Source organism: Sciurus vulgaris (genome assembly GCF_902686455.1).
Source record: "Sciurus vulgaris genome assembly, chromosome: 7".
In the NCBI taxonomy this organism is placed as follows: domain Eukaryota; kingdom Metazoa; phylum Chordata; class Mammalia; order Rodentia; family Sciuridae; genus Sciurus; species Sciurus vulgaris.
This window is the reverse complement of record NC_136467.1, coordinates 125,407,669-125,423,842: the sequence shown is the minus strand read 5'-3', so window position 1 is coordinate 125,423,842 and position 16,174 is coordinate 125,407,669. Positions and strand designations below refer to the sequence as shown.

The window sequence follows — 16,174 nt, the reverse complement described above, 5'->3', positions numbered from 1 at the left end:
CATGCTTACCCTCACTTTGACCCACTCCATAGCAGGGAACACAACACTGAGAAATTACCTTGGATCAAGCCCTATATAATTTTATCATAAACAATAAAGGATGGAGCACTTACAGATACCACAGACACATTTGTGTTTCATTTTTAGTTTTGTTAAAAAAATTCTGATAAATCAGGAATGGGGTTTAGGAGTGGTGGTGATGCAAAAGAAGGAAGCCTTGGGGTATGGGTGGGGGCTGTCAGGGGCAGGTGGCAGTAGTGTCTCCTTCACCCCCACACCTGGTGTCCTCTCCTGAAGAGATAAGACCGTCACATTCCAGAAAGGGTGAATCTTCTACCGCGTCTGTTCAACTGAAGAGAAAACATGGCAGTTAAAATAAGGCATACAAAGGGGAAACCAACAGAAGCACACAGATGCATACATGCAGATGTTTGTGCACTGGGTGAATTCAGAAAACCAATTCAGGAGTAGAGAAAGAAAAATCTTTTGATGAAAGAAAACAAAGAGACCCCACAAAATGGTCAACAAAACATTCCAAATCAGCATCGAAGACTAGGGGTTGAGAAGTGGTCAAGTGGCCATAAATAATCAAGAAATACAATAAAGAACAAGGATAATCTAAAGAGCTGGGAAAGTCAGTGTCCTGAGCACCATACTCACTGTAAGAGGAGATGTCTATCTCATCAGGCAGCTCACTGATGTTGACCTCAAAGCGATCCTGCACATCATTAAGAATCTTGGCGTCATTCTCATCTGACACAAATGTGATGGCCAAGCCCTTGGTGCCAAAGCGGCCTGCTCTGGCCACCTGCAAGAAGACAAAAGGTAAAACTGGAAGACCCTAAACATGAAATTCCAATGTCTCAAGAATAAGAATATGTAAGATCAAAAAAGGATGAGCACAATTGTGCACACCTGTAATCCCAGTGACTCAGGAAGCTGAGGCAGGAGGATAGCCAAATTAGGGGCCAGCCTCAGCAACTTAGTAAGACCCTGTCTCAAAATGAAAAATAAAAAGGTCTGGATGTGGCTCAGTGGTGAAGTATATCTGCAGTAAATCCCTGGTACCACTTCCCCCCAAACCCCGAAAAACACCCTAAAAAAAGAGATACGGAAAATAAGAAAATAGGAGAGTGGGTATCCTGCATGGTGGTACTTACCCGGTGCAGGTAGGTGTCAGAATCCTCAGGCATGTCATAGTTAAAGGCAATATTCACCCGCTCAATGTCCATGCCTCGGCCAAACAGGTTGGTGGCCACAAGAATCCGTCGTTGAAAATCTTTAAACTGCTGATACCGAGAAAGCCTTTGTGAGAAAGGAAATCAGGAAAATGTTGAGGTCCCCTTCTCTGGATGATTAATTTTTTTGTACCCAAGGTGACAAAATTGTTCCCCAGTTCCAACTCACCTCTCCTCCTGAGGCATCCCACGGTGGATGGCAATGGCTGGGAAATTCTGTTCCACTAGGAGCTGGGCCAGGGCGATGCATCGCTGCACAGACTTCACAAAGATCACCACCTTCATGGGAGGAGTGGTGTATGGGGTAGGGAGTCCATAGTATTTAAGAGAGAAGTTACACACGTGAGAAAGTTTCTAGGAATCTTACTCTTCTAAAGGAATTCCTCTCAGTCCCTGTTATTCCCTGTCACATACTTCCTTTTCTGCTGTAAATACAACTTAGCTTTTCTCTCTCAGTTCTGACTTCTGGGTAGGCTGACCTCTGAGGTGGTGTGGAGAACAATAATTCAAATTGGCAGACATGTTAAGAGACAAGGATGTGGCCAGCTCATGGAAACATGCTAAAAATTACAACAAAGATCTAGAAAGACCATGACTGATATTCCTACTCACCAAAACACTAAGGGGTTTACCCTAATTCTAGATAGTAGTCTCTAGAGCAGAGATACCAATTTTACCAGATTTACCACCAAGTAAACTGATGGGATGCTTCTCCTCAGTAAGGAATACAAGAAATAAACCAATAAAACACTAAATGCCTAAAATTGCTCAATATTTTTACAAACTTCCCAAAACCCTTGAAGAATTTTACTTTTGGGGTTTATTTTACTTGAGATCTTTATTATCTATCCATAACAGTTACAGAACAGAAAAACAGCTCCCACCTTGCTCATGCTCAGTCCCTCCAAAACATTTATATTCCCATTTAAGAGAATTTCTCCACCATTCTCTCCTAATTATGTGGCTCCCTCAACATGCCTCAGCCACAGGTTTCTATTATAATTTGTTATGTCTCCAATGCTCATCACCCTACTGAACCTTGAACAACTGACCTGGTTGAACTCAAGGACATCCAAAAGGTCAAAGAGTTTCCGGTTCTTCTCGTTGTCCTTCAGTTTCACGTAGTACTGCTGCAACCCGTGCAGCGTCAACTTCGTCTCATCATCCACGAAGATCTCCATTGGCTGAGGGGGAGGAAGGGGGTAGGGAACGGGAGGAGGGCAGAGTGGGGGGGTTAAACCTGGGGGGGTGGAGGAAGTTGATCTCCAATACACCCCATGGGGGGATGGGGAGAAGAGAAAAGATTGAAAATCCCACCCCACCACCAAAAATACCCATTTTACTGTGGTCTTTTTCACACTAGATCTAATTTCCTTCCTATCAGTTGTTTTAAGATAGCCCAATTGAAAACTATCAGGGGAAAAAGGAATTTTGCAAATTAATGGAGCAGTGAAACCACCCAATGGCAAGATGCCATTACCTCAAATGGAGGTGGTGAAAGAAAGAAAATAGGTGACATTCAAAGAGATATGATTCAAACACCTTGGAAATGATAGGGAACAGTGACTCAAGGTCAGAGTAATTCCATCAGAGTTGGTTTTGAGAACATGGGGGAGAAAACAAGGAATGCTCCATTTCTATTGTCTCTCAACTAGGAGAATCTTACATTAGAAAGTGGACGTCTTTAAGACCAGAATGCTGCAATATGTCTAGTCAAAAGTCCATTTAGAAGCAAAAATTAGATGAGTAACAACTTGCCCTCAGATAACAATGGAATAGTTTTAGATGAAACTGGTCTCTAATAGTCAAACCGTCTACAGGTTTACAAGCAAAGTACCAGTAAGGGGTGCTAAAAAAACAAACAGCAGCATATAGGCACTCATCTTTAAAACTGGAAATTTTTTTTTTTTTTTTTTTAATAAAACACACACACACACACACAACCCTTGAAGGGGAGGAAAGCAGCATAAAAGACAGAACCTGACACAAGACAACTCCATAGCTGGACTTTCCTAACACTCTCCCTACTATCTTGAGGGACCTAATTAACAACACAGACCCAGGGTATAAGTTAGGCAAGGATGTGTGTGTGTATATAGGGGAAAAAAACTAATTCAGAAGCCTAATCCCAGAAGGCAGGCTACAAAGCAGGCTTTCCAAAGAGAAATTCCAAGGCCGCCTTCAAATCTGATTCTAACCCAAAGTGCAACTAATAAAGTTATCCCAAGGGAAGGAGCACAGCAGGGAGGGGAGGTACACACTCCACTGCTCAAACAATGGGCTCCCCCCAGCCCCAACCCTAACACCCACCTGATTACATCAAGTGGAGAGCTCCACTTTACCTTTCCCATATCCCTCTCCTAGTATTGAAAAATAATTTTTTAAAAGAAAAAAAAAAAAAATCCACCACCCATTCAGGAGACCCCACCCCCAACACATATGGGGGAGAATGGGGCACAGCACGTGTTAGGTTCAGGAAAAAAACCGGGAACGGAAAAAGAGGCTGGTTTGGTCCTCAGCTTCCTGGTCAGGTTTCCCCGCGGCCTCCGCTGCCGCCATCCACAGCTCGGTGCCGTCCGCATTCCCTCGACGTGCCACGGTGCTTGTCTGCTGCCGGCTCACATCGACCGAGGTTCCGATGGGTGCGAGGAGGTATGGGGGGGAAGGAGTAGGGGTTCGGGGATTGAGGTGCCAAAGGCCCCCACCCCTGGAGGTGGGGAGGGGGCAGATTCATTTGTGTTGTTTGCTCTTCTTCTGGACATGCCCTGCCATCTGTCTGTCCCTCTCTTACTCTCCTACCACCGGGAGTTATGAGTTTTGATGAGCAGAAACTCCAGCTGTATGCTTGATGCCACCTTGAGGGTGCGTGGCTGTAGGGGGTATGTAGGAGATGATGGATGGGTGGGTGGTAGGGCAGAAAATCCTGCCCTCCCCCAAAAGGGAGAAGAGGTTCAAAAATGCTGGGATTAAAAAAATGTCGAACTCTACCCGCTCTCACGTTAACCCGACCAAGTCTTCCGGAGTTTCCCTAGCACCCGCGCAGACCCTAACACTAGCTGTCTCTGCCTCTGTGTGTCTCTTCAAGGAGTCATTGCTCCCAGACGGGCACAAGCCCCCTTCTTGGCACTTGAAGGACAAGGGAGTCTGGAGGAAGAGGGCGAGGAAGGGGAGGAGGCAGCGGGCGGGGAGTGGAGGGAGAGAAGGTAGAAGGGTATTTACATCTTGCATGAACTTGCGGCAGACTGGACGGATCTCTTTGCCCAAGGTAGCACTGAACATCATGACCTGCTTCTCATGGGGGGTCATGCGAAAAATTTCCTGGACATCCCGACGCATGTCTACAAGAGAGATTAAAGAAAATAGATATCTGTGACAATGATCAGAGACTTCCTAGTGAGGTGACTACTGGAAATGGATAAGGAGTCATTTCAGGAAAATGACCTCAGGTCTCTCTACTTTCTTCAACAACTCTAAAATCAAATAGTAATAACAATGGGAAGCACAATGAATATGGAATAAAGACAAGGGATCAGGTTCCAGCTGCTCTAAGCAAAAAATATGATGAAACCCTAATATTCAAAACTATAGAACAGAGATGAAGCCCACTGCAAAGGCTCACAAGGACAAGGTCTTTTAAAAATGCTTTATAGACCCTTGTCCCAATTCCTCTCTCCCCAAGCTCTAAGCTCCAGCATCTACAAGTACTGAGCACATATTACATTCTAAATGTCAGTCCATTCCATGCCTCCTCTTAATCACACTTTCCTACACTGTCAAGCAAATATGACATCTCTACATACAACCTACCTTGTAGCTCATCATTGTGAATAGCCAAAGATCATTTTGAATGACCTGTCTGGGACTATATCCATCCCCATTCACCAAAATTCAGGTCTTACAGAAAAATTTTCCTTTTTTAACCCCACTTAGCACACTAGAATAACACACCACACAAACTCCCACAAACACTCACCACATTAATCCTAGAACTTAAGTCTAGAAACCTATTCAGCTATAAATTCTGATCACATATGCTGTGCTGGGGATGCCAGAGGGTGGACTGTCTCCTCCTTCAGTTTAACATCTCTCCCATGACACTCAGTATAGGAATCTATAAAGAAAAGGGTGGTGGTGGTGACTTTTATCTAATATTATCACAGTCCCCCACTCTGAAAGAACATCTATCGTAGAAAAAATATCAAAGGGTATAGCTCAGAGGTAGAGCATGTGCTTAGCATGCATGAGACCTTAGATTTAATCCCAGCACAAAAAAATAAAACAAAATAACAAAGATAGTTCAGGGAACTATCAGAGCCATCAGTCATGGGTGATAGATTAAGAGTCGTCCTTGCACCAAAGTGCTCCTATATCAAATAAACATCATTTGGCTCCAAAGGGCAACTCCTCAGACCACTACCCCCATCCCAGCACTGCCACTCACCGAGCTGGTCAAGCATCTTATCACATTCATCCAAGATAAAGTGTTTAATATGTTTGAGGTTGAGGCTCTTATTTCTAGCCAGGGCTAGGATGCGGCCAGGAGTCCCCACGACGATATGCGGGCAATTCTTCTTCAGCACCTCTTCATCCTTCTTGATAGATAGACCACCAAAAAACACTGCAACCTGCGAAGTCAGGAAAAAATAGTCTCACAAAGAAGGAAAGAGTGCAACCTCCCCAGAGTTCCCATTCTTTCAGTTAAATCTAAACTAATCATTAGGACATTTCAAGAACTAAAACAAACTTTAGAGTTCACCCAATCTAAAATTCTTAGCCCTCAAAGATTGAGGCTAAGAAACAAAAGTGACTCGCCCAAAATTACATGGCTAATGGAGGCAGTCAGAGCTGGCAGTTTTTCTGCCTTAATCCATTATGTCCCATCATCCTATATATAAGACACCAACAAAAACTTAAATCAGACAATTTTATAGGTTTCCTATCTACGGGGAAAGTGGGGCACAAGGGATTAATCATATATCTTCATGTGACTCTAAGGCCAGACTTCATGTTAAGAATAAGGACCAAAAAAAAAAAAAAAAAAAAAAAAAAAAAAAAAAAAAAAGGACAGTAAGATATCACCAGTGTCAAGTTCCACAGAAAACACATGGAACACCAAGCTTTCCTAAATGGACTAGCACACAAACCCAATTACTGATTTGGGCTATATATATATATTCCTCCATGTTTAAACTTTAAACCATTTAAACCATTAGGCAAATTACACCAGAAACTGCTTTCTAGTTTCAAGGGGGAAAAGAACAAAAAATTAAAATGAGAAAGCCATGGATCAGGGATACAGCTCTGAGATAAAGTGCTTGCCTAGCACTGGGGAGGGATCAAACTGTCATAACCTAATTATATGGTAAATCTATTTTTTTCCCTGTGTAAATCTAAAATCACTAATGCTAGGCCAACCATGTTTGCTGCAAAATCAGAGGTACGGCATTGCTCATTAAGGATTCTTGCCAAAAATATTTGGCAAGATTCTTCTTCAATTCAATCAGTTGAGTTTTCAAGTATAAATTTTGTTTTTTTATAAGAAATACTGGGAGGACACGAGCAGCTAAACATGGTCAGGAATAACCAGGCAAATCCGTAATGGGACATTCTGTACAACTGACCAAGCTTCTTCAAGTCACTAACCATTGGGGGAGGAGGGGTTGCTAAGGATCAAACTCAGGACTTCCATGCATGCTAGGCAAGCCCTCACTGTAACAATTTCGAGCAGGAGTAAGAGTTAAATAATGATAATTCATTTTATTCCCCCCTTGTGACACAGGGTTGTGCCTAATTGTCCAAACTGACCTCAAACTCCTAGGTTCAAGTGATAGTTTCCTATTTCACCCTCCAAATAGCTGGGACTACAAGAATGCAACACTGGGCCGTCTCATATTTGATTTTGACACCAAGTGTTTTAAGGGTGATGATGAGATGGCGGCCCTCACTACAGAACTCACCAATGAATAACTGTAACATCAGTAAATAATTGTAAACAGTTTTTCTGGTTTGCAACTTTCAGACTCCACTTAACAGATTAGACTGCTTGGTAAAAGGACAGAAAATAAACCTAGTCATTCTGGCAATCTAACCAGGAGAGGTATTCCTAACAACATAGACACATACTACACTATATACAAATGGCCTTCAAATCGTAATTAACAGTTTTCAAAATACCCAGAGGAAAAGTAGTATAAACAAGACAAATGTTTCATGAAAAGAAGTCCAAAGGCCTACAAGTTGACAAAGAAAATAGTGCCTAAACTTGATTACATAGAACCATTAGAATTTTTTTAAAATGGTTGTGATTACCTTCTGTGAGATAGGATTATAGATGGAAGAGCACAAATTTTCTAAGACCTAAATTACCTAAGCAGTTTTACCATACACCAGTGGTACTAATACCACTACTTCAGTTTTTAAGAAATTATTTCCAGTTTTAGGCTATGACTCAATCATTCCTAGTAATAAATAAAAATGTATAACAATTTGAACAAAAGTGGTTTTTACCCCAACCTAGAAAAGTGTTATCTACATCAGTATCTCTCAATCTCCCATCACATAGGGATCATGTTAGAACATTACTTTCTACACAGATGGTCTGGAAGAGAACTCATATACTCTGTATTTCCATCAAGTTCCCAAAGGACGCTGAAGCTGATATGGGAACCACACCATGAATGTTAAGGATATATAATATAAAACAAATCAATTCTGTTATAGCCCCCAGCATCTTTCAATTGTCTGCCATTTTAAATAATTCTCAAAATTCACACTACATACTGAAGCTTTCTCTTACTTTTAGAGCTTTCTCTTGTCACACACCCCAAAATTCTCAAAACTTATCAACCAAAGTACACTGAAATGATTCAGTCAGTGCAAAGAAGTATGAAAAGTAGTCCATGGTAAACATCATCCATAGTCCACCCAATCACGAGTTGTCATGCTACAGTGTACTTACCCTGTAGTACCCCAAAGCAGACTAAAGCCTCTTCAAAATTAAAATATGAGCATCCCAGAAAATATAATGTGAATCCAAGAGTCCCATATTTTAGTAATATCTCTAGTATACCCTAAGTTTGTAGAAACTTACTATCAGCCATGTGTCTGCTGAGGTTCTTGTATCGGTGTTTAACATCCGTGGAACACAGAGACTGTTGATCTATAATTTTCAGGTGCCTCAAATTCCCCATACCCTTGTTCTCCCAAGTTTCTTTACCCTGGCTTACCTTGACATTGGGCATGTATTTAGAAAAGCGCTCATATTCCTTGCTGATCTGAAAAGCCAACTCCCTAGTGTGACACATCACCAGTACAGACACCTTGGGAGAGAAAGGGATAAATAAAATTGAGTACGTATCTCTTGGTTATCTCCCAGGCAAAGTGTCCCAAAAGCACATGTGACACATCATAAATGACTTCAAATTCTAAGATTTAAACCGTTAAGCTCATGTTTACTACAGAACACTCCCCCTAGTTTTCAAGGATGATAAGAGGTCATGTGAATGAGAAGTACTCTTGAATCTGCAACTGGGCCAGAAATATTTCCCACATATTCCTAACCAAAATGCTTTTCCCAACACTCTCCCTAAGTATACCTGCCCAGTAACTGGCTCCAGCTGTTGCAGCGTGGCCAACACAAACACTGCTGTCTTTCCCATGCCTGACTTGGCCTGGCATAGGACATCCATTCCCAGAATGGCCTGAGGGATGCACTCATGCTGGACTAGAAGAAAAAAGAAAAAATTAGAATGCAACTTCCAGGGAACTCCACAACCATTCCAAACACATTTCTTCCCATTCAATTCCCAAAGTATTTACCTGATTCCTGCCAACTTTTTAGACCCTTTCTACCTCTCTCTGCTTCCTCAATCACATTATATCCCAAAATGATATCCTCCTAGTTCCTTCCAGTTCTCACCTCCTCCAGGTCTAGGCTATATCAGTGGTGCTAACAACCCTCTTGAAACTATCAACAGCTCACTTTCAGTGTTTCTGGCTCTTTTTATTTTTCTTAAACTGTAACAATCCATGATATGTGAATGCCTGCCACAGACCATTTCTCCCACTTAAGTTACCATACTCTGGGTGTCACAACCCTATAATCTTAAACCAAATGAAGGACTTGGTACCTGACCCAGACCAGTCATAAAGGTTTCCAGAGACTATAGGTGGCCTGACCCAAAAGTGGAAACCTAAAGGTTCAACCAGACCCTTTATGGAAATTTAAAATTAATACACAAAGTTTAAAAACTAAGCAAACAAGAAAAGCCAGACACAAAAGCAAAGGGCAAGCCTCTAAATTGTTTTTGGATCACTAGCATTATCATGCTATCATGAAAGAAAAGCCTACACAGTCTCTTCTGCTCTTAAATCTTTTATGGTACTTCCTTATTTCCTGGTCTAGCCCAAACATAAATCATTACCACCTGAGGAATCATAAACACATTCTTTTCTTGTATCTCTAAAGAGCCTAATGAGTAATCCTTTTCTTTATATCCCTAAAGAACCTAATGAGTACTCTATGCCCAACAGAAAATTTACCTTCTGATGGATGCTCAAAGCCACAGTCAACAATAGCCCGGAGCAACTCTGGCTTGAGCAGGAAGTCCCGAAAGCCAGAGCTATGGATGGAAACATAGGAGCCCTTGACATCCTTCTTGGCAGGAGCCTCAGCCCCATCTCCCCCAGCAGCAGTTTCCACCTCATCATCTTCATAGTCCAAGAGCTCATTGTCCACATCATTCTCTGCCATAATTGGGCCGGCAGGGGGAGAAGGGGAGGGGTCTCTCGATGAGTTCTCCCAGAACAGGTGAAAACAAGGGGGAAGGAAGAAAGGGGCTTGACAAATGGCAAAAGATACTAGTTTCTGATAGAAGAGCTGGGGGGGGGGGGGGGGGAAACAGACAAAAAACTTTATCAGTCACAAGCAGACTTTCACCGCCTCTTTCCCACTGCCATTCATTCTACTTTCCCTGAACTGTGAACCCTTTATCTGTTAATAAAAGTTAACAAACATAAAACATGAAAATAAAAAACCAATATAATGGAAAAAGTGGTCTCAGGAAATATTGTTCCCAAAAAGACAGGTCACAGTAGTAGAGCAGTAGTTTGACAGGGTAAGATTAATCTATCAATTTGTAATTGTAAATAAGAGTGAAGAAAAAAATGTGACTTAGTCACTAAAAGTGACTAAGACTAAATTAGTTTCCATATAATCTCATGGTGCCCATTCCTAACACAGCAGCCATCAGTCAAGGGTGATAGATTAAGGTCAGCACTGCGCAAAGCGCTCACTTCTCCAAATGAAAACATCATGTGGCTGCCAATCCCCTCCTACACCTTTCCAGCATCTCGCGCCTAAGTATCCTTCTTCCGTTGCTTAATAAACCTGTATAATTAACAGAAGCGGGTGTAAGAGAAATGACTAGGAACAAAAACCAAAAACGGGCTGGGGTGTAGCTCAGGGGCAGAGCAAGACTCTGGGTTCAGACCCCAGCACCGCAATAAAAAAAAAAATGCATGTGTGTGTGTGTGTGTGTGTGTGTGTATAAACAAAAAGGTCAAAAAGATATTAATAATAAAAAGCTAACCAATTTAGAAATATCCCCGCTCCAGCTTTAACATGTTTACTAAATGGTCTCACATCACTCTTGCTGTTATCTCCGCAAGTCACATTTCTGGGAAACACAATGACACTACTAGTAAACATCTGGAAAGCGCTCCAAATAAAGGTGGGTAAATCGAGGTGAGAAACGTCCAACTGGGCCCATAAGCGGGCTCCTCCTCCTCGTCCCACAGGGGGCCCAAAGACCCAGAAGGAAGGTGAGAAGAGCCCCGCCCTCCACAAATGCCCAGGACCAGGGTACGCCTAGCGCCGCCTCTCGACGTCGCTGGGGCCTCGGGGAAGCGAGGGACCCACTGGAAGAGCCGGGAGCAAAAGGGACACAATGGCGCCTGGGACACCATCTTGGACTGTGCCCCCCTTGTTTCCCTGCCTCCCCCTAGGAGCTCTTCGCTCTCGAAAAGGATAAAAACAATGGAAATAACTACCCAACCAGGCCCCAGTGACCAGATGATCGCCTGTGGAAGGGGTATCAAGAACTCAGGTAATAGGATGACCGGGGAGGAGCACAGATGGAGGCGGATGGTAGTGAAGGCCAAAGCTTACCCGAGCAGGGCGAGCGCGTATGGCGGCAGCAACAGCGACGAGGGAGGGAATCTGCCTTCACTTCCGGTTCCAGGCTTCTCTCAACCCTAGCCTCCCGCCTTCTCGGCTGCCAGAGCGCAGGCGCATGGTGCCGGAAGAAGGACCTTTGGCTGTTCTTTATCTCTGCGCGCGCTGGGGTTGCCTTTGGAAAATGCCTGTCAGAAAAAAATGTTAAAGCCCCTCTAACTCCTCCGCTATTGCCAAAAACAAGAACAAAGGAAACTAACGTCTCTTTCTGCTGTCATTTGTCCTACTCCTCTTCACGCCCCTCATCTCTTCTTTTAAGTTTTTGTCAAGCAGGTCTTCTCTCTGGGCATACCTCCGTGGGCTCGCGAGCAACAGGATGGCAGGGGCTGCAAGTTCCCACGGGGTCCTTGGTCTGGTAGTCAAGGTGACCTGCAGACGTGGGGGAGGCGGAAGGGGTGGTATGCTAAGAAATGTCCAACCCCAGCTGAAGGGTGGGCCAAGTCAGGTATCAGGAATCTGGAGTGAGGTGTGCTTAAGGGTCCTACTCCTTCCCTTACCCAGCTATGAGGATGGAAGGCAATGTTTTCCCAAAATTATGTTGGCTGAAGTATCGTGTGTCCTTGGGCTATTAAGGAAGGGCTGTGTATCAGCCCAGTAATGGACAGGATTAGGGGACAGACAGGTGAGGATAGTGAGCACACGAGGTTAAGAGAATACTATAAAATGGGCCCACTGTGCTGACTCTGACATGTTCTTGTTGCTAAAAAGCAATTTATCTGCAACCCTTCCTGGCCTAAGTGGACAGGCTATGTCACATTCCTCAGCAAACTACCTGTTATCTGTAAAGGTACACGGACAGAAAATAACATTTACAAGAGGAACCCAAGTTACTTTGAAAGGAGAGACATTTGTGACCCTTTTTTTGGAATCACAGACCAGATTCCAAAAGATAAGGATAATTCCTCTTAACTATGAAACCTGTAAAAATGATTAAGAATCCAATTAGAACCAATTAGAATCTGCATGGGCCAAGATGATAGAGTTGTCATGGCAATGGGGACTTGAAAGTCTGATGTCACCCTGCTGTCAGTCAAAAGTCAAGAGGTGGACCTGGGTTGACTCTCTGGAAACTTCCCTGGAAACCTCCCCCACCCCAATAAACTGTAGTGTAGGAGAGGCGCATTGTTGCTCTCCACTCTGAGAGAACCTACTCTCTACCTTGAGAGTGCCCCTTTCCCTTTTTCTAACCCTTCAATAAACTCACTCTTGTTACTCTGAGCAACATGCCTGAGATCTTTCTGATTTGATTGCAAGAATTAGGTTTAAAGAGAGGGTGTTCATGCTGCCTCAGTCTCTCAGAAGGCCCCAACTCTGTAACAGCAGGACCTAGATTCTGCCAGTTATTAAAAATGAGGGTTGTAAAGCTTTCTTATAAATATTGTTAACTGGAGCTGAATGTTTTTAGCCCCACCCCAACAGCCCTGTCATTCAGCCTAGGTTTTTTCCCTAAAACATTTGACATTGCCCTCTTTATTTAACCCTAAGAAGTAGCTACCATTATTCCCATTTTATAGATAAGCAAATAGAGAAGTAAATCAACATATCCAAAGCAATACATCTAGTAAGGTGACAGCCAAGATGTAAACATCTCTAATTCTCTATCATATCTTGCCTCTCTGCTTAATAAAGTTAATAAACACACTATAGATTACCTTATTGGTTCAAGTCTTTGGTGAAGCAAGCTTGTCCTCCATGGTAACAAGAAATAACTCAATCCAAGGATGGTGACACAGAAGGGCCGTTTTCTGAGTTCTAAAAATTATATAATTTATTCCACAGTATTTATTAACTGCCTACCCTGTGCCAAATGCTATCCTAGGACCTGGGGACACAGCAATGAACAGCCACATGCTCACAGTTTACATAACAGAGGAGACAACACATAAACATATAATGTCAAGTCTCAAGTGCAAAACAAGGTGAAAGGACAGAGTGCTTGTTCCTACACTCCAGTTCTTCTCTTCCAGTTGCTGTCTGCAATCCTCAGATTCCAAGCAAAGAACCACATGTGTTTCTCTCCACTTTTAGAGAAATAATGAAATGCCATTTGCTTTTTTTCTCCAAAAAGTTTCAAAGGACAGCCCTTTTGGTGTTTGGAGAATATGTAAACATGGAATATGAGAGTGACTGAGAATGAAACAGTGAATCAAAAGGAGGTTGCTCAACTCACCAAAGGATTTGCCCATAGTTATTTTATTGACACTCTTTTATTGTTACAAAGGGAGAGTAAGGTGTTAAGGATATACAAAGGAAAGTCATGCATATGGGGGATATGTATCATTTTAGATCTCAGGAAGTAGTGGCATCTGGTGGGTCTTTGGGGAAACAGAAAAAGATGGAAATCCAAAATGACAGAAATGACAGAAAAAGAGATGCCATATCTACCTAGAATATAATAGAGGGGCTAAATTAAGTCTTTTTTTTTTTTTTTTTTTTTTTTTTGAGACAGGTATCACTAAGTTGCTTAGGTTGGCCTAGAACCCGCAATCCTCCTGCTTCAGTCTCCCAAGTAGCTGGGATTACAGGCATGTGCCACTGAGCCCAGCTCATTTAATCTTTTCAGAGATCATAAGGTCTCTGGAGAAAACAAGGTAGGAAGAACAAATTCTTCAGAAAATGACTAGGGTCACAGAATGAATGAGTGAAATTAAAGAGCCACTGACAGAAATCAGGAAACAGCAGTATTTAGGTTTTGGCAAGTCAACATAGGGTGGTAATAATGTCATAGGGTTGCCGTTTATTGACTCACAACTACTACCTTCCAGGAACTATGTTAAGCTCTTTACAAAATGATTCCTAATTGTTGAAGCAATCTCACAAGGTAGGCATTATTATTTCAGTTTTTACATTGGAGGACATTGAGGATTCCAGATTAAGTAGCCAATCCCAGCTGCATGGTCAACAAGTGGCAGGACTGGGAAAGGAACCCAAATCTGCCATGCTCTGAAGTCACAGTGCTTTCCATGTCCCTACTTTTCCATGTTCCATCCTTCACATGAAGGGTTGGAAGAGGATGACTTGGGTGTTTACAAGGATCCAGTGAAGATTAAAGAACATAAATTTTAAAAAAATAAAATAAACTCAGGTTCGAGCAGAATATTTACAAGTTTCACAGGATTCATTGGATCCTGGCTCCTAGATTTTCCAGGGAAGAGGTGATTTTTTTTTTTTTTTGGTAGCACTGGGAATTGAACCCAAGACCTTGAGCATGCTAAGCAAGGGAAGGTAATTTGATTTGGGAGGTTTCTTCCAGGAAGAGAACTGGCTGGAGGAGTCAGATTCTATGGTGGATCCTAGGCAGTGATCCGGTAGTTGGGGTGAACCTGGGGCCTGACATCGCAGACCATACCAAGAAGCTGGGCCAGGACGCGCTCCCGGTTTCTCTGCTGGGAGCTCTGCATGCCCTGTACCTGGCGCCTTGTGGCCTGCTCCACTTCAGCTGACAGGTTCCCCTGGGAGCCCATGGCCTGAGGATGGGAAAAGGGATGGAGGAGAGAAAGAAAAAAGCAGAAAAGAGAAAGGTCCAGGCATGTGGAGGGGAAGATCCTGAGCAAGGCCAAAAAGAAAAGCCTTTTCAGAAACTATCCCCATCCCACAGAAATAGCCAAATATCAAAGAGATTAACACAATCCCCTGTTCGTCTAAGAACAGACATGCAATCTCATCCTAAAACGGGGACTGTAAAGTCCCAACCATCTCACCACCCATGGCCATAAAACTCTGCCCTCACCCTAAATGTTATCATACCCCAAACAGATTGTGGCGATTCTGCCTGCTCCCAAGAGGTACATGTCCTTCCAAACTCCCAGACTCTTACATATCATCTCAAAGCTTTACCTACACTGTGGGCCTTGCCAGAGTCCCCTCAGCCCTCTACCATCGTGTTTTTTTGTTGAGTCACTTGTACACACCTCACAACATGCACCCACCCAACTAGTACCTGGGTGGGTCCCATCCCGGGTGGTCCCATCCCAACTACCCCACAACTCACCGCCTGCTGCTTGCTCTGGAATTCCTGCTCTCGCTCTCGGCGGTATTGCTCCACCTCCATCTGTGCCTCCTCCTTTGCCTGCTTCAATCTCCGGGCCTTCCCTGAAGGCAGAAAAAGGGACAGTGGGTAGGATGGATCCACTACCAAGTGTGGTTATCAGGGGTCAGTCCCTTATAAAAAGTTGGCTTTCTCTCAGCCAAACCAAGTGCTAGATTCTAACACCCACCCATTGTTTCCCTCCTAACCAACCTTTAGCCCCCAGCTCTGACCTGAAAGCCTTGGGTTTTCCTAAGGACTCAAATATTTGCTAACCCCACCCCCAATTTTCTTTCCAGATTTCTAAGGGAGAGGAGACTCACTCTTTCTGGCATCTGCCACCTTCTCAGCAGCCCGCTTCTCAGCTTGCAGGAGCTGCTGGATACCCTGGGACTGACTGGCCATTCCTGTCCTTAGAGCTGATGCTGTTTCAAAGGGGACCAAGGTATCAGATGGCTTCCTCCACCCCCAGTGCCTACTTCTACTCCTCCTCCAGCTCGTTGCTGCAGTCCTCCACTACCCCTGGGTCTTAGCGCTCCCCTTTTCACTCAGCCTCCTGCATTGGGTGTCTCCCCCAATCTGATCCTCCCACTGATGATAGTCCTCCTCTCCCACCTCTCACTCAGGCAGTACCCAAAATGGCCGCCTGGGAGCAGCAGAGACCATGCCCAAACC

At 43.5% G+C, this 16,174-nt stretch overlaps 2 protein-coding genes across 2 annotated transcripts; both read right to left on the bottom strand.

The window, feature by feature from the left end:
• Positions 1-54: 54 nt before the first annotated feature.
• Positions 55-13,168, bottom strand: DDX39B (DExD-box helicase 39B). The gene is made up of 13 exons (XM_079147882.1): positions 13,125-13,168; positions 11,765-11,841; positions 11,407-11,600; positions 9,780-10,116; positions 8,834-8,961; positions 8,465-8,557; positions 5,680-5,863; positions 4,458-4,576; positions 2,291-2,422; positions 1,408-1,517; positions 1,161-1,305; positions 661-808; positions 55-350 (listed from the first exon to the last, which is right to left on the bottom strand). Exons 4-13 carry the CDS (start codon positions 9,988-9,990, stop codon positions 334-336), a joined length of 1,287 nt encoding a protein of 428 aa, XP_079004008.1. The 5' UTR covers positions 9,991-10,116; positions 11,407-11,600; positions 11,765-11,841; positions 13,125-13,168; the 3' UTR covers positions 55-333.
• Positions 13,169-13,646: 478 nt separating this feature from the next.
• Positions 13,647-16,047, bottom strand: ATP6V1G2 (ATPase H+ transporting V1 subunit G2). Its single transcript, XM_079147887.1, has 3 exons — positions 15,823-16,047; positions 15,464-15,564; positions 13,647-14,939 (listed from the first exon to the last, which is right to left on the bottom strand). Exons 1-3 carry the CDS (start codon positions 15,902-15,904, stop codon positions 14,766-14,768), a joined length of 357 nt encoding a protein of 118 aa, XP_079004013.1. The 5' UTR covers positions 15,905-16,047; the 3' UTR covers positions 13,647-14,765.
• Positions 16,048-16,174: the final 127 nt, after the last annotated feature.